General features: G+C 52.7%; 1 protein-coding gene across 1 annotated transcript in view; it reads left to right on the top strand.

Annotated features, from left to right (window-relative positions):
- Positions 1–19,217, top strand: part of AKAP1 (A-kinase anchoring protein 1) — a 35,369-nt gene extending 16,152 nt beyond the window's left edge. Inside the window, exons 2-11 of the mRNA XM_082604368.1 lie at positions 2,698–4,342; positions 6,873–7,006; positions 8,518–8,644; positions 9,401–9,528; positions 11,387–11,564; positions 12,840–12,990; positions 13,391–13,458; positions 14,555–14,628; positions 14,840–14,902; positions 15,327–19,217. Coding sequence (XP_082460494.1) covers positions 2,722–4,342; positions 6,873–7,006; positions 8,518–8,644; positions 9,401–9,528; positions 11,387–11,564; positions 12,840–12,990; positions 13,391–13,458; positions 14,555–14,628; positions 14,840–14,902; positions 15,327–15,401 — 2,619 coding nt within the window. The 5' untranslated portion in view covers positions 2,698–2,721 and the 3' untranslated portion in view covers positions 15,402–19,217. The remainder of the gene's footprint in view (positions 1–2,697; positions 4,343–6,872; positions 7,007–8,517; positions 8,645–9,400; positions 9,529–11,386; positions 11,565–12,839; positions 12,991–13,390; positions 13,459–14,554; positions 14,629–14,839; positions 14,903–15,326) is intronic.
- Positions 19,218–22,079: the final 2,862 nt, after the last annotated feature.

The following is a 22,079-nucleotide window of genomic DNA, read 5'->3' as shown; positions in this document are numbered from 1 at the left end:
TTTTTGAATTATGGTTTTCTCAGGGTATATGCCCAGTTGTGGGATTGCTGGGTCACATGGTAATTATGTTTTTCTATTCTACTGTTCTCCATAGTGGCTGAATCAATTTACATTCCCACCAACAGTGCAAGAGGGTTCCCTTTTCTCCACACCCTCTCCAGCATGTGTTGTTTGTAGATTTTCCGATGATGCCCATTCTAACCAGTGTGAGGTGATACCTCATTGAAGTTCCGATTTGCATTTCTCTAATAATTAGTGATGTTGAGCATCTTTTCATGTGCCTCTTGGCCATCTGTATGTCTTCTTTGGAGAAACGTCTGTTTAGGTCTTCTGCCCATTTTTTGATTGAGTTATTTGTTTTGATATTGAGCTGCATGAGCTGTTTGTATATTTTGGAGATTAATCCTTTCTCCATTGATTCCTTTGCAAAAGCCTTGAAGTTCCATTAGGTCCCATTTGTGTATTTTTGTTCTTATTTCCATTGCTCGAGGACGTGGGTCAAAAAATAGGGCCATCACGTGTTAAGAGGGGTGCAAACCTCTCCTTCCCTTGGCCTGTACAACGCCTCGTCTGCACAGACTCGTTAAAGTGGGTTCTAGATTTAATGTGGAGTAGAACCTGAGCTCAACCTCTTGGCTGTGTGACCTTGAGTTATTTTAACGTTTAGGATGGTAATACATATTCCAAACCCGGTGGTTGAGGATTAAGCCATGCAAGGGAAAGCATCTAGTGAGGTTCCGTGTTTGAATCTGAAGCTCTAAGGTAGCATCATTGAAGTTTTCTGCCTGAAGGGATTAATACAGTCTTCTGAGCCCTGGCCATTGTTTAACTCTGCTTTGTATTTTCCAATCCCATTGTTTCACCTTCAAATATTAGCAAGAAGGTTTATCTTTACAGATGAAGGAGTTTCTGGAGATGACCCCTCCCACCCCTCCCGGACCCCCTCACTTTGGAGGAGAACACTTTTCCTAGATTCCTTCACAAGCTGTCATGTTGCTTGTGAGTCCTTTGCTGGTCTTGATAAATGGTCTAGGGTAGAGCTGAGATACTGTATTTATAGCAGTTTCTCAGGTGATGCTCAGTGCTTCTGGTCCATAAACTGCACTTTGAGAAGCAAAGTCTCCAGGACTTTTTTTTTTTTTTTTTTTGCAGCAGTTGAACTTTTTTTGCTTCCGCTGAACATTAGAACCACCTGGGGAACTCTGCTGTGGTTTTTCCTGAGAACATTGATATAAGTAAATTAAACATTGATATAAGTAAATAAGAGTTGTTAAAGCATTTACATTCATCTCTGCAACAAAGCACAAACCAAATTAAGGAGTAATTCACCACATCAGTGGAGGATTTTTGGTTTTAAGAAGACTTACAGTTTTTGCAGACAGAATAAAATTTGCTGTATGGGAGGCAGAGGATACAAGTGTGTATTCTAGAATAAGTTTGTCACATACCTCTAATGAGAGCTAACCCTGCTTTACAAGGATTAACACGTATCTCAAGTGACCTTATACCAGCCATCCTTTACAAGGTGTGTCCCCATCTTACAGGTGAAGAAAACAGTTCCCCGTCTCCTTTACGTGTCTACCGCCTTCCTCTGGGCTCTTATTTCTGCTTACCTGGATCTAACGGACTAGCTCTTCAGCTTTCTTTCGCTTGATACTCTTTGTCCTGCTCCCAGAATAAGCTAGAAACACAGTTTGGTGTGTGTGCCTTGCAGACCAAAGCTGGTTCTCTGTTGTCTGCAGGAAAACGTCCAGACTCTGCAGCGGGTGCAGGACCCTCATCGAGCCCACTAAACGACTTGACTCTCAAACATGACCCTATCTCCACGCCACTGTGTGTTTTACTGGTCCCTCACCTTGGAGTATCCCCTATCCTTTTTCTGGGGGGGCTGTGTTGTGACTTCGTCGCTGCGTGTGGGCTTTCTCTAGTTGCGGCGAGCGGGGGCTGCTCTTTGTTGCAGTGCGTGGGCTTCTCACTGCAGTGGCTTCCCTTGTTGCGGAGCACGGGCTCTAGGTGCGCCGGCTTCAGTAGTTGCAGCACGTGGGCTCAGTAGTTGTGGCGCACGGGCTTAGTTGCTCCGCGGCATGTGGGATCTTCCCAGACCGGGGCTTGAACCTTTGTCTCCTGCATTGGCAGGCAGATTCTTAACCACTGTGCCACCAGGGAAGTCCTCCCGTACCCTTTTAAAAATCTTACTCATCCTCTGTTCTGACTTTACTGCTGCGTAACTACTATTTCATTGACTCGTGATTTTGGGGGTGCACGCGAGGGACGTGTACAAGTGGATTCCATTGGTATTTAAAAATGCTCCAACACCACCTGAATAGATAAGTGTTCTGGGAGTTTAGAGAACTAAAGCACTAAACATAACTAGTCCCTTGGGGGAACATAGGGAGAATTCGGCATCAAGAAGTGATGCAGGAAGGGATTTGGTTTCAAGAGAAGGCTCAGGTTGTTTCAAGGGGGTGCGCATGGATGAGGGAGCAGAAGTGGGGGGAGGTGTGTCTTCCTGCCCCCCCACCTCCAAGGATCACCCAGAGTCTTGGGTGTGCCGAGAGGGAGGGATGCTCCTTCCAGGGTCAGGGAGAGAGGGGGAGCAAAGGCTCTGCCGTAACCTGTTTGTCTTTGCTGTGCAGTCATATCAGGATCCTCTTACCTGGCTCTCATAGCATCCCTTTCTCTCTCCTGTTCTCGCAGGTATAATTACTTCAGGCCTCCAGGATGGCGATCCAGTTCCGCTCCCTTTTCCCCTTGGCACTGCCTGGAGTGCTGGCGCTCCTCGGCTGGTGGTGGTTTTTCTCTCGGAAAAAAGAGCACATCAGCAGCCACAACAAACAGATGGGGGCCAGCGCTGTGAAGCTGAGGGCTGGCCCTGCCACAGAGGAAGCGCTCCCCGTGGAGGACCCCTGTCCCGGAGCGGCGGCCCCGCCCCCCGGTGCCACCCTGCCGCCTGAGAGGGAGCTCCCCACCGCCAGCAAGCCCCCTGTGGAGCCGCCGGCCCTGCTGCAGGCACACCCGGCCTACCGGCGATCAGAGTCCTCGGGCGGCCTTCCCAACACCACGGACACGAGGTTTCGACCAGGACCACGCAAAGAGGACAGTGCCAGGGTGGAGCTCGCTCTGACGGGTGATGAAGCCAAGTCTGCTTCTCTAGAGTGTCCCCTGCCGTCCCCAAAAGGCGTTCCGTTCCCCCACGAAGCAGCTGAGGTGTGTAATCGAGAGACCGTGATGGGCAGGCCGGCAGGGTGGCACCGGCAGGGCCAGTCTGCAGCCCCCGCAGAGAAGGTGGGCCCCGGGGAGAAGACCAGGGAGATGGGTGGCGCCGAAGGCACAGGTGACGCGGTGATGGGAGAAAACGTGCTGGAAGAAGGTCCCCTGTCCCGGGAGCAGGGCCCCGAGTTGCCGAGCAGCAGAGCCCCCAGCCTGGCTCCCTTGGGAGGAGGGGGAGAGAAAGGGAGGAGCAGCCTGCTGGCGGCGGACGGGGACCCCGTGGGGAAGCTGCTGAGTAGCTTCGTGGAGTCGGCCCACTCGGAGCCGGCGGCGCCCGACGAGACGCCAGCGCCCCGGGTCAGGGGCAGCAGAGGCTGGGACGGAGACTTCAGCCGGGAGCCGGGCAAGGAAGAGACCTGGGACAGAAACGAGAAGGTCGAGCAGGTTGCCTTCCAGATCATCTCCAAAGTGATCTTGGAGGCCACCGAGGAGGTGCTGACCACCAGGATGGGCAGGATCGCGGGTCGGCTGCACCAGGCCTCGGCCGCTCAGCTCCAGGGGCCGAAGGAGGAGAGCTGTGCCCGAGCCCACCAGAGAACTGCCCCGGGCCGGGATGCCGCGGAGCCTGCTCTGGCCACAGCGGAGGCAGCCACGGGCCCGGTGGACGCCGCCTTCCCGTCCGCAGGCCCGCTGGCAGAGGCCCTGCCACCACCGAAGACCCACATGAGCCGCCTGACCAGCCCTGTGTCCAGCCCCACCAAGGACAGGAAGCCAAAGAACTCCACGCACCACGTGTCCCTGGCCCGCTGCCCTCCACCGGCCGCCTCCCTCGGAGAGTCACTGGACGAGGCAGGCATCCTGGCAGAAGATGCCGCCTGTGTCCCCTGCGTGTCCAACAACGGCCAGGGTGTCCCCTCCGTGGCCTCCTCTGGGCAGTGCTCAGATTCCGTCAGCACTTCGGGGCTCGAAGACTCTTGTACAGAGACCACCTCCAGCCCCAGGGACAAGGCTGCCACCCCGCTGCTGCCAGAAAGTACTGTGCCCTTCAGCAACGGGGTGCTGAAAGGGGAGCTGTCGGACCTGGGGGCTGAGGACGGATGGACCGTGGGTGCGGAAGCAGACCGCTCGGGAGGTAGGAGGGCCTGGGGTGTCCCTCACAGGACCAGGGGGTCTCCCTTTATTTGGTCGGGAAAGGCAGCCGGCCTGCCTGTGCTCCCTGTGCAAGTAACGGTGCTCCTCGGTGCTGTGTCTCAGCCGGCCTGCAGAAAGTCGGGGTACAGCATAGAGCTGGTGGGTAACTGCGAAGTTAAGCTGCCCTGAACCCCAAAGCCACGGGAACTGTCACTTGGTCCGTCAGCCAGGGACCCTTCCCAGTCCTTCCGCAGGAACCAGCTCAAAGTTGGGTTCACCCATTAACCTGAGTGTGTGCGTCTCTCTTAAACGCTAACCTCGTAGTAGCTTTTTTTCTGAAAAGGAGAGGCCTCCTCAGCGTTAATTCCCTTGAGTACCGAGGATGGGTAAGCTTTTTCACGGTTTATTTCCTTTTAATCACGTGCTCGTTCCCACGTCTTCGCCTGCTTTCCTTCTCCAGAAGCTCTTTCGGGGTAAGTGCCCAGAGAACGGCCACAGCCTTGAATCCTTGCGGGAGGCTCGCGCCTTCCTGCGTGTTGCCACCTATCCCTTCGCACAGAACCTCAGCCATTTCCTTTCTGGGCAGCTGCAGTTCCACCCCCGGGAAAGGGGCACTTTGGTAATGAAGTGTCCACTGGGTTTTTCAAGTGCTGACCCCAGCGTAGACAGTCCAGCCCGCTAACGTACAGGGCAGCAGCTCCTGTCCCCGGTTTTGCAGCTTGCCTGGGGTGTTTTCACTGATCTCACGGAAAGAGGCCGTGGATTCCCTCCGTGGGTATCCAGCTTGCCTGTCCTGGAGCCGCTCCCTACCGTTTCGGCTCCGGGAAGGCTGGGACCCTTGGGAATTTTACGGCTGTCAGCAGCATCTGGCGTGTACCACACGCTCCAAGTTGTCACCTGTAAGATGCCATTGTTGATTAAGACACTACTGTTTTGTGTGTACCTCTAAAGGCAAAAAAAAATGCTGCTGCTCCTGAGTGTAGGATGCCAGAGACCGTAAGCTGCACCCAACTTCAGGGGTGTTAAAATCTTTTAAAACTATTTTAGAGCATCTTAAAATGGGTGACAATCTTTTAGGAGTAAAGGAGTTTCCCTTTGCCTCTTGCCCCTCAGCCTCACCGTGCTGGCTCCAGTTTGATTGTAGTAGCTACTCACATGTGTCCAGGCTGCAGGGGACAGAGCGGGGAGCGGGGAGGCGGGGGCGCGGCAGGCGGGGGCGTGGTGGAGCCGCCCACTGAGCTCTAGCTGTGCCCGGCTCCAGGCTCGAGCCTTCCAGCGTCCTCCCGCAGCAGCCCTGCCTCGGGCGCGAGGAAGCCAAAGCTTAGAGTGGCCCAGGGACCACCCAGCTGAGTGGAGCCGGCCTTGCCGGAGTCCTGGTGTGGTTGGAGCCGCCTCTAGGTGTCACAGGCCCGCCCTGTTCCGTCGGGCAGCAGCTGGGGGCCGTGTACGAGCCGAGCCCCGCCGTCAGCCACCTCCGGTTCTAGCAGGTCGGCTAAGCAGGCTTCTCCGACGGGGTGGTGGTCCCTGCGTGAAGCCCGTCTGAGCCCCCGGGGTTGAAGGAGTCACTTTACGGTGGCTCGTCCTTAGCTGGCAGCAGCGCCTGCCTCCTCGGCATCCAGGTAGCACGTGGATTGCTCGGCAGAGGACCGTGTCCGTCCAGGGTTTGGAGGAACCGTGTGGAAAATAACCTAGTTAGTAGACTCTGAGGCGTGATCTCCTGGCAGTTGAGCCTTCCATACTGAAGCCAGAGCCTCTTCTCTGAAGCTGGCCTGGCCCCCGTTTTTCTGTGATGGGCCCCTTGGCACACCCCGCGCGGGACTGGAGCAGCCCCTGTCGGAGCCAGTCCCGCTCCCGCTCTCTCCTCTCGGGACCAAACTTTCGCTCCGGTTTTTGAGCGGGGGTCGAAGACCCACCCTGGGCCCAGAAGAGCATTCAGAGGGGCACGAGTCAGGCCTAAGCAGAGGGAAGGGGGGCCTCCTTCCGTCACCTTCTCTGGCAGGGCCCTGTCCGGGATAAGGGCGAATGGGGGACTCTCTCTAGCTCTGCTTGGCTGAAGGCCACCGCCTGTGTGCCCAGGCCTGGGGCCTTGGGGACCAGGGGCCCTTCGTCTGAGGGGCTGCATAGTTGGAAGGGTGCGGACCAGCTGTGACGGGTTGGTCTCCGTGGGGGCCTGGACCTCCTTCCAGCTGCTGAGACCGTGGGACCTGCTGGCCCCCCGTGGACCCCCCCTTCCTGGGCCAGCGTCGCTCTCTTCGTAGTTCACCACTTGTCTGCTCCAGCAGCTGTGCTGGGCGCGGCTGCCAATTAAGCAAGTGGGACTGTAAGTGACAGGCTAAAATTAGGTGTCTCTACACCCCCAGGCCTCCTTTCACTGGGGCTGTTCTGAGCCTTCTAGACTGCGAGTTGACAGTCACCTGCCAAGTTTGAGGGAGGGGGCAAGGGGCGGGGGCCTCCCAGGAACGCGAGTTTGGAAGTTGGACGTTATTAACTGCTCTGGCTGGTGTCTGTGCGTGTTGCGTCCTCCCCTGCAGGTTCGGATGGGAACAGCATGGATTCGGTGGACAGCTGCTGTGGCCTCAGGAAGCCTGACGGTTTCCAGAATGCCCAGGCAGGCTCCCATCCCAAGAAGGTCGACCTCACCGTCTGGGAGATCGAGGTGCCTAAGGTAAGGGCTGCGAGCTCTCGGTGCCCCCAGGCGCAGCGTCATCGGGCTGGGGGCAGGGGTCTCAGGGAGGGGCCGTAAACCGGAAGAAGCCCCCAGGGAGCCAGAGGCTGAAGGGATGGGAGCGCTCCACTTTGCCAGGGTCCAGAGAGCTTCCTGCAGAGTGGAATCCCTCCAGCTGCCTTCAGGAGCGTCCTCTTCCAACTCGCAGGCCTGCTCCCCAGCTCTGGGGCTTTTCTTGTGGTTCTGGGGCTCAGATCTGTTTGGAGATGCCAGCAAGACTGGACTGAGGGCAGGGGCCGGCCAGGAGTCCCCTCACTGTGCTCTGCTCATGCTCTCCAACGCAAAGTGTGTTTTATAATTGAGCACAGCATAAATTGTATCTTGGAGGGCTTGAGAAGTGTAGCAGTGTGGGAAGAAAATAAAAATCAGCTCTCATTCTACACCCGAGAGGGACTGGAAGGACTTTTATTTCCTTCTCATCTTGCACCCTGTGGTTTTTAAACAAAACTAAGATTATGTTGCTCTAATTAATGCTTTTAAATATTTAACAATTTCGTTTTCCTGTGTTATTCTTTGAAAATGTAATTTTAACTGCATTATGCATTGTGTGAATGTCAATTTACTTCACCAGTCCCCCGGCTCCAGGGTGCTTAAGTGGTTTCTAGCTTCTTTTCTAACTTACATCTTACTAGCTTGATCTTGATGTTTGTCTCTGGGGCTCAGAACTAATTGGCCGACTGCATTCTCCTGAGGCTCTTAGCCTCCCACCGAGGTGGAGACTTGGACTGCTTTGAACTCGGGGTCCAGGGGGCTGCTCTGCCCTGCGGTCCTGGCTCCCTCAGTTGTTTCTTCTCCTGGTGACCCTGATGGCAGTCCTGCCCTCTTCTCTTTCAGTGGTTGCAAAGGGCACACCCAGGCAGTGCTGGGTGAGGAGTGACCATATCCCTAGCGGCTCCTCGGGGTGGGGTCGTTGGGGAATGTTTCAGGGCTCGTCTTACATTGTGGCTAAGTTTGGAGCCCAAGGGTTCTTCCAGAGACCTTTATTTTCAAATCGAGCCTTTTCTTCGGACCTGAGCAGTCTTGGAGGGGTGGACGACTTGTAAATCAAACTTTGTGCTAGTGAAACATCTCATAGTGTGGATCTGGGAGGAGAAAAGACTGCCTTTGCAGCTTCTGAATATGGGCCCCACTGTCGGGGATGAAATGGAAACTGCCGAGGCCTGGAACCATACTGCCTAGTTCAGCTGCTTAGTAGCTGTGTGAGCTTGGGCGAGTTACTTAACCCCTCTGGGTTTGTTCCCTCAGCTGTAAAAGGGTGATAAACACATGCTGTTTGTTTCATACATTTACTCTGAGTAAATGTAAGTGCTTAGAACCGTGCCTGGCAAGTGAGTGCTGACGTGTTAACAGGTATTATGTTCGAGCCTGACCTGGTATAAAACAAAGGCAGGTCTTGGGGATGCAGGGACTTGATTTCTCATTACGTTCTCATCTTTCTTTCCCTCTGGAAGCACCTGGTTGGTCGGCTGATTGGCAAGCAGGGACGGTATGTGAGTTTTCTGAAGCAGACGTCTGGTGCCAAGATCTACATCTCAACCCTCCCGTACACCCAGAACATCCAGATCTGCCACATCGAAGGTCAGTGGCGGCTGCTGCCCTGTGTTTAGTTTTCTCACCTGAAATGTAAGGAACTTGAAGCATTTGAGTCCCAGTTGCTCCCCTTTTGGCATTTAAGTCTCTGAATGGGAAGCCCTGCTTCTCACCCAGGTGAAGGGAGTGGGGCTTCCCTGTACCCTCATCTCCACTAATGGTGCTTGAAGGAGACTCGGGCCCCCCCCACCCCGAGTCTGGTCTTCTGGTCAGGAAAGGTGTGGGCACTCAGGGGCAGGCCAGGGGTCCTGGGTTGATGGTGGACGAAGGCCGGGCCTCCCTGTCTGCTAGGCTCCTGTTACCTTGAGTGTAGTCACAACAATAGAGGTCTCGGGCTTCCCTGGTGGCGCAGTGGTTGGGAGTCCGCCTGCCGATACAGGGGACACGGGTTCGTGCCCCGGTCCGGGAGGATCCCGCGTGCCGCGGAGCGGCTGGGCCCGTGAGCCATGGCCGCTGAGCCTGCGCGTCCGGAGCCTGTGCTCCGCAACGGTAGAGGCCACAGCAGGGAGAGGCCCGCGTACCGCAAAAAAAAAAAAAAAAAAAATAGAGGTCTCGTTTGAAAGGTCAACAGGCGGCAAGCTTCTTTAGATGCCTTTCATCCTAAGGCGAGGCCTGGCATTTTGGCACATTAAAGATGTACCTGAACTCTAGGAAAAGTCCCTTGCAGTGGGGGGTGTGCCTGAGTTCACTTTTGCTGTTTGTCTTACCCCTGTGACTATGTCCTGCTCCCCACACACCACTCAGGCTCTCAGCATCATGTGGACAAGGCACTGAGCCTGATTGGGAAGAAGTTCAAGGAACTGAACCTCACCAACATCTACGCTCCCCCACTGCCTTCGCTGGCGCTGCCTTCTCTTCCAATGACTTCCTGGGTGAGCATGCTCCTGGGGGCCGGGGCTGCTTGTGCCCCTTTCCCCCAACCTACCCCAAACAGGAGACTCCCAAGACCGTGGACCAGGAAGGCCGGGAGCACACTGGTGCCTGTGCCCTCTCACCTCTGCCCTCCACCCGTCAGTCCTGCTTCTAGCCTGTGTTCTCTGGGTCGGGTTGAGGGCCGGAGTGCTGGTAGGAAGCCGCAGGCCTCTCGGTCCCTGCTTGGAAGGACCACTCTCCCCCGGCTCTGCCATCTGGGCACCCTTTGTGTTTTCAGGGCATTTGCCTAGAGAGGATTACAGTCTGTCCAGACGGGGTGTGTGCAGGCTGGCTCGGGACTCCTTAGCGCTGGTGCCGTGTCCTGGGTCACCTCTGAGACCTGGTTGGGACCTGCCGTTTGGGGCTCGAACGGGCTCGTGCTGTGTCGTTGTTCCCTCCTCCTGGTTGAGCCAGGTCCAGCGGTGGCCCTGGCGAAGGCCCCCCTTCGCCTTCCCGCCTCACGGGAGGCTCCTGGGTCACAAAGGAGAAGAACCCCTGGCAGAGGGGGAGCGGGCGCGTCGGGGGCCTGCGTGCTGGGGCTGCAGGCTCTCTGGGGCCTGTCACCCTTCCCTGCTGTGTGCCCCCAGCCCTGTTGAGCCCCGTCTCACCGGGAGTGGAGCTGTAGGGTTCTGAAGGCCGAGAACACTGCATGTCACAGGTGGGGTGCGTGTGCAGCTCCAAGCAAACGGCCTCCCTGGATTTTGTTCAGGGGCGGGTATCTTCCTCCCTCCAAAGACCCTCGTGCTTTGCGGGAAGAGGTGAATGTCCCTTTCCTTTCCCATGGGTATTTGGGAGTGGGCTGAACCCCACTCCATGCTTCACTTCTGAATCATAGGGTTTTTCCCACCAGGTTCGACCACAGACCCACTCTTTTTTTAAGTAAGTGAGTGGTTGGTAAGGCTTCCTCCCCATGTGCTCCGTGGCTGGGTGGGACTGGAGAGGTGCCTCTCAGCCAGCAGCACTGAGAGGACGGGGGCGGGAGCGGGGCGGGGGGAGGCACAGAACTCTCAGCCAGAGGCTCTTTTTGGGGCCGCCTGGCTGGGAGGTGGAGTAGCCGCCCTACTGTGTCCAGCGCACCCGGATGATGCCTTAGTAGCAGGGAAGCTAGTGCCTTAAGGACATTTTTGTTGTTGTTGTTTTTGAGAGACCAATCTTGGCCTCTTCTAGGGTCTTTAACATGGGACCTCGCACCGAGCAAACCTGCCTTCCAAATCCCAGAGTGGGAATGAGTTGGGAAGATGTCTGTGGAGAGTCGAGAAGAACAAATGACTCGGACTGTGCAGACCTTGACAGTGGACCTGACCTCAGGCCTCTGCTTGCTGGTAGAAAGGCAGAGCAGAGAGATGCTGTCAAAGCGGAGCTCCTGGGGTCAGCTGCAGGTCCCAGGGAGCTGGCTGAGGGGTCCGAGGGCCGGTCTGCCTCTTATTCTTGTTCTCAGTGGCCACCTCATTCCTGTTTGCCTTCCCTGGGTCTCATAGACTCTTGAAGAGGCGAGGGAGGGAAGTTGTGCCCAGGCCAGTGGGAGGCGGGACGTTCCATCCACAGCTGGCTCCTGGGAGCCTCTCTGCCCAGCTGAGCTGAGGCCGCCTCTGGTGGCTACGTGTGGTATTGCAGGGCACGGGCCATAGTGGAGCCAGACGCTGCACGGCTAAAATAGTTTTCCTTGCACCTCTGTCGGCCTCTGGGTGCCATGTTGCTCTGGGTAGTCATGCCTTTTTCAAAGATGTGCTAGTTCCGAGACTTGCCCTGGGGCCTCAGTGCTCATCCCAGACATGAGAAGAGTTGCTGCCGTGCTCACCACCCCTCTCCTCTCTGCAGCTCATGCTCCCGGATGGCATCACTGTGGAGGTGATCGTGGTCAACCAGGTCAATGCTGGGCACCTGTTTGTGCAGCAGCACACACACCCGACCTTCCATGCGCTGCGCAGCCTGGACCAGCAGATGTACCTCTGCTACTCGCAGCCTGGAATCCCCACCTTGCCCACCCCAGTGGAAAGTAAGTGCTGCCCTGGGGGTCAGAGGGGAACCTGGGCTCTGACCAGGCTTGGGGAGAAGCTTTGGGGGTCTCCTGTTGTTCTGCCCCTGGTCTTGACTGAGAGGAGGCTGTTCTGGGCCCTTCATGGGAACAGCATCCCTGGGTTCTTGCTGCTGGCATGGAGTGTGCTGGGCTGAGTTTCCTGGCTAGCCCAATATGGCGTTTCCATCGGCTGACGGAGGAAAGGGGTCAGAGTAGAGTGTTGGCACCTGGGTTTGGATCCAGCTCTGCTACTTACCTGTTGAGTGGGGCTGATGCCCACTCGATCTAGGAATTGCAGTTGGCTACTGTGTGTGTTAAACACGCCCAGTACCTGATGCAGATGCAGGTCCCACAGAAGATCCCCAAGTGCAACAAAGTCCTGTGGTGGGTTGGGTCATCTCTAGCCGACAGGTGAGAAAGTCAGTGACTTGCCCAGGTGGTCCCTGCGCAGGAGCTGTTACCTTTGTTGCCCTCGTTAGCGGGAATCGAATGTCGAAACGTGTCTCTAACCCACCCCATCAGGGACTCCTAACCTGGAGCCCCTAGAGGGCTTTAAGGCGTGAGGAAAACCTTTGAAATTTCGGTAGCATTTTTTATGGTTTTTCTTTTAGAGGAATAAGGATTTCACTTTTGTCAGATTCTCTGATGTTGCTTCAACCCAGAAGTAAAGACCAAACTGGAGGCCAGGAGGTGACTGCGCCAGGGGCTGCCTTTAAGGGTTAGGACACAGTGTGGCCAGCTGTGTCACAGGCCCCCACCCCTGCTACCCCGGGGTGCGGTTGGCGACACTTGGGGGCACTTGCTCTCTGGCCTGGTTGGCTGCCCCGGGCATTAGTGCTCTCAGTACCTTCCTGAAGCAAAGGCCAGAAGGAGTGGGGTTTAGGCCTGGGAGCCTTCTGATGAGCCCTCCATCTGAGGTGTCATGGGCCAGAGCAGGTGCTAGCAACCAGCCACTGAGATCTGCACTTGAAGGCTCTCGATTTTTTTTCTGGGACATTCCCTTAAAGAGTATAAGGCAGATTTGCTGGTCCATTCCCTGAATTTTGGAATTTACTTGGTTTATTCCAATTAATCTGTGTCTACCTCTGGCTTCAGTAAGTCTCCGAGTAAACAGATGTGGATGAACACTTTTTGGTCTGGGTAGCTTTTTGGGCGGCACAGATGTGAGGCGGGCCAAGTCCTTCCCTTGGGGGATGCTTGCTGTCGCCCTGCCCTGCGCCAGGCCTTTGCACATGCTCTTGTCTTGCCCTGCAGTAACGGTCATCTGCGCTGCCCCCGGCATGGACGGTGCCTGGTGGCGAGCCCAAGTGGTGGCCTCCTACGAGGAGACCAATGAAGTCGAGATTCGCTACGTTGACTACGGTGGATACAAGAGAGTGAAAGTAGACGTGCTCCGGCAAATCCGGTGAGCCGGGTGTGGTTTCTGCAGAGCTGGAGCCTGGGACGTGGGTTGATTCTAACCTGCTGCTGCCTACTCTGTTTTAGCAGAGTATGATATAAACAAACTCCATGCTCGCCTCAGCCAGACGGAGCTAGAAAGGCCCGTCTGGTAGAAGAATTCCCCCAGGTGTCATTAGGCAGAAGTGAGGCGGCTTCTCTTTGGGAGCGGGATGCAAGCAGCGCCTCTGAGGCCAGGCCTGCGGCAGGGCGAGCTGGGCGCTGTGGCCTGCTGCCTGTCGTGTGTACCTCTGTGTGGCTTCACCCTGGGTTGTGGGGGTCACGGCGCTAAGCAGAAGGTGAACGTCAGCCCAGAGTGAGTCAGCCGTGAAGTCCGTGTTCAGCTTGTGCCTGTCTTGCCTTTCTAGGTCTGACTTTGTGACCCTGCCGTTCCAGGGAGCAGAGGTCCTTCTGGACAGCGTGATGCCCCTGGCAGGTAACAGCTGGGGCCTCTGGCTTGGGGGGTGCAGGCAGGTGTTGAAAGTAGGTCTTTCTTATTTTTTTTTTTTTTTTTTTTTTTTTTTGCGGTACGCGGGCCTCTCACCGTTGTGGCCTCTCCCGTTGCGGAGCACAGGCTCCGGACGCACAGGCTCAGCGGCCATGGCTCACGGGCCCAGCTGCTCCGCGGCATATGGGATCCTCCCAGACCGGGGCACGAACCCGTGTCCCCTGCATCGGCAGGCGGACTCCCAGCCACTGCGCCACCAGGGAAGCCCAGGTCTTTCTCTTTGAGACCCTTGTTCTCACCTACAGGGCTTAAGCAAACACAGATTGCTGCCACTCTTCTGATGGCATAGGTCTGGGCGGAAGCCCGAGAACTTGCATTTCTAACAAGTTCTCCAGTGATGCCAGTGCTGCTGGTCCGTGGACCACCCTTTCAGGTCCACTGTTCTAGACTCTACCCAGGCCTCCAGCTTTGAGAGGCTTCCAACGGAGGCACCTACCAGAACATAGTTCGTTCCCAGACCTTAATCCTGCCCCTCCTGTCTCTCGCCTTGGGTATGTCCTTGTACAAAGACGTGACCTGTATAGTCTGACAAAGCATGTGGTCTGCGTGCCCTGCCCACTTAGAGTCGCTGCCTGAATTGGGCTGTGTGGCCAGCTGCCTGGATCTGAATTCCACCCGCATCGCTCTGGGAGCTGGTTGACCTTTGGCCACTGGGCCTGTGTCTCCGTGTTCTCGCCTGTGAAGCGTGTTCTTGATTCGGTGTGAGGACACATACAACGTGCTCAGTCCGTTCGGCCCCCAAATAAGTGGCGGTGGTGGTGGTATTTCCGCTGAAGGCAGAGTTTCTGTCCCTTTGGCCCTCCGTCCCCCAGTGGTTGGCATGCAGCAGGCACCCCGAGTGTACCCACTTGGAGCCCCGGGGAGGCTTGGGGCTCTGAACCTGGCGTAGGTGTGGCTACGCCCCATGGAGTTCTTAAGTCCACGGGAGTGTGTGAAGTCTTCTGCTCGGAAAACACCTGCAAGCTGTGTGAGTGACGAGTGCCTCGCCTCAGAGTCTTAAATGCTGCTTTTCCTTCTCCTAAAGATAATGACCACTTCTCACCTGAGGCGGATGCAGCTATGAGCGAGATGACAGGCAATGCAGCATTGCTGGCTCAGGTGTGTGGCTGGGGGGGCCGGGGGCGGGGGGCAGGCCGGACAGGGTCTGTCTCAGGAGCCTCCTGCCTGGCATCTGCAGCCCCTCCCGGCCCCGCCTAACTCTCTGGGCTTCTGTGCCTCACACCCCGGGTTGGCCAGCGGTCTTTAAGGAGAGGTGCATGGGGTAGCTTTTAAACATGGTGTGGAGGGGTTTGTGTGTGTTTGTTTGCAGGTGACGAGTTACAGTCCCACCGGCCTCCCTCTGATTCAGCTCTGGAGTGTGATTGGGGATGAAGTGAGTCCTGGCCTTCTTTCCCTTTTAACGTCCAGAGACGCTGTTGGGGGCCACAGTTGGGAGTAATGCTAGCGTCATCTTAGCGGGTAGAGGCCGGAGATGCTACTAAACACCCTACAGTGCACGTGACAGTCCCCACAACAGAATGTCCGTGAGCCTTCCTGGACCTGGTCCATTTGGCTTTTCTCCTTCATCTCCTGGTACTAAAGCCTAGCTTTCCTCAGCCTATTGGAAAGGCTATTTGCATGCCGACAGAACCTGTAAGTGAATCCCCTGTTGGCCCAGAAGATGAATCAGATTTCCACCCCATGACTCAGGCGCCTACAGTGAGTGGCAGCCTGGGCTGTGAGGGGGGAACCCACGCTGGCTTGGGAAGTGGTCCCTGGTGCCGTGGCCATGCTCTCCAGAGACCTTTCTCTCCTAGGTGGTGTTGATAAACCGGTCGCTGGTGGAGCGAGGACTTGCTCAGTGGGTGGACAGCTATTACTCGAGCCTCTGACCCCATCCCCACGCCGCTTCTGGAGTCTTTTTTGCACTGTTGAAATTGGGCTTGGTACTCAAGGCAAAGACTGTACATCGGAATTACAAACATTTGTCCTCCCCCGAAAGTCCTTTCTGTGCTGTAGTCATGTTGAGATGTTTCGTCTCTGAGACAAGGAAAGAACTGTGGGTTCTTTTCAAAGCCATAGGATGGCGCGTAACAAGCCAGTCAGCTTAACCTGGTTGCAAGCTGTTTATTTAAAAAAAATAGTGGAAGGAAAACGGTCTCAACTAGGTTGTCCTGCCCCCCCCGCATTCCGTTCCTCCCTTATTCCTATTTCCTCCTCTACCCAAACCCAAACCCAAACCTCTGTAGCAGACAGGCAGGGGAGGTGTTGCTTGCTTGTGGGGAAGGGTTTCTTTTACCTTCAGAGTCTATCTTCAGGGAGCAAGACACGAGCTGACTGATGGGCATCGATCACTTGTACAGCTTACAAATCACTTTATGATATTTAACCTTTTTTTATAAATTCCGTCTAGGTCTCTAAGAAGGCAGACTTTTTAATGCATCTGTAAATACAAAGCAATCATACCTCCAGCCTCGGTCAGTGGCGGGGGGGGGGGGACTGTTGTCTTGCCAAGCCTGGTTGTAATTTGTAACCATTTTCTATTTGTGCAAACTCTGTAAATATGTTTAAAAAATGTAATTATTTTGTACAAGATACACTGGAGAACAAAGGGAACCCACGATTTTTCCACGTCCCGTGTTGTCTGTGAGCAGAAGTTACTTGTGCTGGCTACCGCTGCCTGTGCCGGCTACCGCTGCCCGTCCCAGCTCCCATCGCATCCTGCGTACCTGACAGGGTGACTGTATGGTATAGGTGTGATCCGGGGATTTTTTTTTTTTTCTGTACAAATTTGTTTAAAAAAAAAAGAAAAGAAAAAAAAAGCAGCTCATTGAATTACCTTGCAGTGGTGTGTGTTTGATTCATTTTTAGACTGCATTCAGCATTGTGCAGTTTAAATAACTTAAACTTATATAAATCTCAAATTGTATACATTGTAACTTTGAGTGCATTTTTTCCATGGTGAAAAAGGGAAGCGAAGGATGGTTGTAAGTGTGATGGGCTGTAGGGTCCCAACTAAACTAGGAGACCCGTGGCTTTTTGAAGACAGTTTAGCCAGAAATTTCCATCTGGTATTTTCCCTGCCTTTGCCCCACGTGGTGGCAGCCAAGCTTCCTCTGGCTTCCTCCAGTGATGGTCTCAAATAGCCAGGCTTGAGTTTAAAGCACTCGTTTCCCAAACTCTTTGTGCATTCTTAATAGATCTGTGAAGTTATTTAAGATACTGTAGTGCTAAGAATGATCTAAAAAAATACATTTACATGGTGAGAGCGGAGCTAAGTCTTGAGCCAGGGGCCCCTCCTCTTAAAGGTAGGCCCAGGCCTCTGTGCCTCTGGGCTTGCCCACCCCTCCAGGGGTCTCCGGAGAGCTGAGATAGCCCCGGGGTCTTTCACACTGAAGGCATCCTCCTGCAGAGCTGCAGCCACTGTCCCCGGCTGTGGGTACCAAGTGGTTGAAATAAAAACCTCAGATTCCCTCATCTGTGGGATCAGATAATGGTACCAACCTCGTAAGGCAATTAAATGAAATGGAAGTGTTGGGTTGGCCAAGAAGTTCGTTTGGGTTTTTCTGTAAGGTGTTAACGGGAAAACCCGCGTGAACTTTTTGGCCAACCCAGTATCTCTGCCTGTACAGAGCTTGGCCCACTGTCAGCTCTCGTGTGGTCTTACCTGCCAACAGCCCTAATAAGTCCCAGTAGCAGTTGGGTGTGACTTTGGCCAAGGTGGATTATACTCAGGTCTAAGCTTTTTCCCTACAGTTTGCATCACTGGAGCAGGAAAGGGTGTCTGGGAGCCTTCAAGCTAGTTTGAGGAGGGCTCACAAAGCTGGGTGTGTGGGTTTGGTGTCTATCTTTGCGAGCCATGGAGGGGTTTTGATGGTGGGAACCACGTGATTCTGGTGCAGGGAGGAGGATGGGCGAGGGGAAGGAGCAGAGACCAAAGCCAGGGTGGTCCAGCCGAGACAGGCTTCCTCTGGGATGGCTCTTGGTCTGACCAATGACGGGGTCAGGATCCTTGGATAAGGCCCCAGGACGGGGGAGGGGAGGCCGTGGGGATGCGGAGGTGGGCTGTGCTTGGTGTCTCGGGTTTTAACCTTCAGGGTTGGAATATTGGAGGAAAAGTGAGTTGGAAGTTGCTGAAAGGCATGTACTCTTTGGATAAACACTTCTTAGATTGCTGTGGGCCTTTGATTAATTTCCAGAGTTCTGAAAAAGTTGAGTTTGACCATTTTGCCGGTAATCTTGTTGCTTTTACGGAGGAGTGGGTTTACGGTTTTGCAGAGGTGCTTTCTCCCCCCGGCCAGACGGCGACCCTCCACTCGACCCTACGGCGAGTACATTTTTGATATGTTCTTTGAATTACCTGTGGGCCATCCAGGGGCCAGCTTAAGTGTGAACTTGACCTCTTGGGAGAAGCTGGGGCCGGAGAGGGTGTAAGGGAGAGGTGGATGGCTGAGCACAGGAGCTAGAGCATCCAGCCTGTTCTCACCGCAGGTGTTGGTGTGCACTGTAGCCCCTCTCTGGTCCTTGGGGCCCTGCTGGGTACGGGAGGAGTGACCAGACCTCATGGGGTGTCAGCGTGGAGGCTGGGTTCTGGGGTTACTGCTGCACCTTGTACAGCTTACAGGTGGCACCTAACCACTGCAGGCTGAAGATCGAACAAGGCTTAGCTGGAGAACTTCCTATCAGACAGCCGTGCTTTTTTACAGGTAATACTTACGAGTCCTCATGACAACCCAGCGAGGCAGGGCCTGATGCCAGAGGTGGAAGCTGGGGACTTGACCAGTTTGCAGCTGGAGTGGAGCTGAGACCCAAAGCCGGCTTCTCAACCACGACTGCTCTGCAGCGACATGAGGACGATCGTGCCTCGTTCCGTTTCCCCGAACACACACCGCAGTGGCTAATTGACCAGCCCACAGGAAAGCTTTGGAACTGATAATTGGAAAAACACTGGCAGGAGAGATCCATCATTTTGCCTATTTGAAAAATTAAAATGGATGTAAACAAATCCAGGAGAAACTTGGCAGCATCTAGGCCAGAGAGTGAACGTTTTTAACTCTATGATGATCAGAAAGGAAGACTAAGACTCCGTGAACAAGTGTTATAAAGGATGTGGACAGAAAATTGAAAACCCAGGCCCGTTTCAGGACCAGTGCCGTCCAGTAGACATAGTTTAAATTTTCTAGGAGCCTCAATAAAAAGGAAAAAGCAGATGAAATTAATAATAGTTTAACCCATTTTTTCAACATGTAATGGACATTAGAAATATTGAGATATTTTACAGTGTTTTCATACAAAGTTTGGAATCCCATGTGTGTATTTTACACTCCAGCCTGTGGGTTCAGACTCACAGTAGCTCAGGTGCTCCACAGCTACAGGTGGCTGGAGACCGCCAGTCTGTACAGCTCAGGACTGGACTATTCCATTGGTCACCATCACACCAGTACTAACAGCCTCATGGATATGTTCTTACTCAAAACGTTCTAGATTCTTTTGTGCATTTATTTCTCCAGGTGAACTTTAGAATGATTTTTTGGGGGAGGGGATCATGGAAAACGTGCTACCACATTTGAAAATAACACATATTGTTGGTTTGGTGTAAAGTTGTATGTAATCTATTAAATTCAGCTTGTAAATTATTTAACTCTGTTTTTCTTTTTTGCTGTCTCCCTCCACCACCACCCCTTCCCCCACCTTTTTTTTTGCCTGTACTGTCTGTCCATTTCTAAGAAAAGTATATTAAAGGATTGTATATTGGTATTATCATGTTTTCCTGTTTTTCCTCGACAGCTTCTTTTTATAAGTTTTGGTTGAAGCTTAGTTTTTAAAAAGCTCGTGGGAATTCCCAGGTGGTCCAGTGGTTAGGATTCTGGGCTTTCACTGCTGTGACCCGGGTTTAATCCCTAGTCAGGGAACTGAGATCCCGCAAGCCGCGTACTGTGGCCAAAAAAAAAAAAATTCGTGAATGGTATTTTCTCATCAATATAAAATGTCTTCCTGTTTGGTTCTTTTTGTTTTGAACTTACATTCAAAACAAAAGCATCTTTTCTCTATCACTTTACAGGAGGTAGGTGGTTTGTAAACAGCACATTGCTGGAACTTTTTTTTTGGTGAAATCTGGAAAGTCAATAGGTGAATTTAACGTGTCGATTGTGATCACTGTTGCAATATTTGTCATTTAGTTCATGTTCCTATTATGTTTTCTAATTGGCTCTTCTTTTGCTTTCATCATTATTTGTTTGGTCAAAAATTTTCCCTGTAGTAAGTTAGCATTCAACATCTTGATTCTATGTTATCAGTGGATTTCAGTTATCCACTTTCTCCCTGAACAAGAAGAAACTCAGCAGAATGTCAAATTTTTGCCCTTCCTACAAGTGCACGTGTGCGCACACACACACACACACACACACACACTCTGTGTCTCCTGGGTTTTGTTGAAATGTAGAATTCAGTTCAGGATTACAAACTTCTCACATATGCCTCTATCTCAGGAATCTTTTAATGGTGATATTGAACTTCAATCATGTTATCAAGAAAGTTTTTGGTCCAACTCCCTATTGGGAGCTCTGTTTGCTCACCTGTTTCTTATATACCTCTTCCCAAGTTCTTTGATTCACTTTTGTCTGTTGTATTTCTTTTGAGTTTTTTTTGTTTTCTTAACAGGTATGAGTCCTTGCATGTATGAATCCTGTCTTTTTGTCCTGACACACCAGCGTTTGTCAGGCTGAGCATCTCTGCTGGAGTGGACATCTTCTTGCAAAAAAATCCACCCTCTCTCTCCCCTCCACACAGTAGGATTGCACATCTTGGCACTCGGGCATATCAGCAAAAGGTGGATCGAGGTGGCCTTTGTCCCAGGGCAGATGCTTCAAGAGCCAGCATGTGACTCACTGGGCCTCTCCCTCTGGCCCAGCATCCACTGAGTTCCAGGTGGAGACTAGTCCATGTGCCTGGGTCCTGGCATGAAGATGGTGTAGGACAGACCTGCAGCCAACCAAAGGCAGGGTGTGGTGTACGAGGCAGGTCTGGCATGAGTCATGAGGTCTGGGGGTCACATGTGGCCTATCCTAGCTTGTCCTGAGCAACGAAACCATTCTGGGTCCCAGACTTTCCTCCGAGGACTCAGAGCTCTGGCCATGACCTTGGAGCAAGCTCCTTGCCCTCTCTGTCCCCTTGACCGAATTAGATGAGCACAGAGGTACTTGCCAGGTTTGATTTTATTTTATTTTATTTTTTTTAGTCCCTGTAGAACATGAATTATCTATTTATTCTGATTCTCTCTTTTTTTTTTTTACATCTTTATTGGAGTATAATTGCTTAACGATGGTGTGTTAGTTTCTGCTTTATAACAAATTTAATCAGTTAAACGTATACATATGTTCCCATATCCCCTCCCTTTTGCGTCTCCCTCCCACCCTCCCTATCCTACCCCTCCAGGCGGTCACAAAGCACCGAGCTGATCTCCCTGTGCTACGCGGCTGCTTCCCACTAGCTGTCTACCTTACGTTTGGTAGTGTATATATGTCCATGCCACTCTCTCACTTTGTCCCAGCTTACCCTTCCCCTCCCCATGTCCTCAAGTCCATTCTCTAGTAGGTCTGTGTCTTTATTCCTGTCTTACCCCTATGTTCTTCATGACTTTTTTTTTCTTAAATTCCATATATATGTGTCAGCATACAGTATTCGTCTTTCTCTTTCTGACTTACTTCACTCTGTGTGACAGACTCTAGGTCCATCCACCTCATTACAAATAGCTCAATTTCGTTTCTTTTTATGGCTGAGTAATATTCCATTGTATATATGTGCCACATCTTCTTTATCCATTCATCTGATGATGGACACTTAGGTTGTTTCCATCTCCGGGCTATTGTAAATAGGGCTGCAATGAACATTGTGGCACATGACTCTTTTTGAATTATGGTTTTCTCAGGGTATATGCCTAGTAGTGGGATTGCTGGGTCATATGGTAGTTCTATTTCTAGTTTTTTAAGGAACCTCCATACCGTTCTCCATAGCGGCTGTACCAATTCACATTCCCACCAGCAGTGCAAGAGTGTTCCCTTTTTTCCACACCCTCTCCAGCATTTATTGTTTCTAGATTTTTTGATGATGGCCATTCTGACTGGTGTGAGATGATATCTCATTGTAGTTTTGATTTGCATTTCTCTAATGAGTAAAGATGTTGAGCATCCTTTCATGTGTTTGTTGGCAGTCTGTATATCTTCTGTGGAGAAATGTCTGTTTAGGTCTTCTGCCCATTTTTGGATTGGGTTGTTTGTTTTTTTGTTATTGAGCTGCATGAGCTGCTTATATATTTGGGAGATTAATCCTTTGTCAGTTGCTTCATTTGCAAATATTTTCTCCCATTCTAAGGGTTGTCTTTTGGTCTTATTTATGGTTTCCTTTGCTGTGCAAAAGCTTTGAAGTTTCATTAGGTCCCATGTGTTTATTTTTGTCTTTATTTCCATTTCTCTAGGAGGTGGGTCAAAAAGGATCTTGCTGTGATTTATGTCATACAGTGTTCTGCCTATGTTTTCCTCTAAGAGTTTGATAGTGTCTGGCCTTACATTTAG

Source organism: Mesoplodon mirus (genome assembly GCF_964341445.2).
Source record: "Mesoplodon mirus genome assembly, chromosome: 18".
Lineage (NCBI taxonomy): Eukaryota > Metazoa > Chordata > Mammalia > Artiodactyla > Ziphiidae > Mesoplodon > Mesoplodon mirus.
The sequence above is the reverse complement of the archived record's forward strand: the minus strand, read 5'-3'. Positions and strand labels throughout refer to the sequence as shown.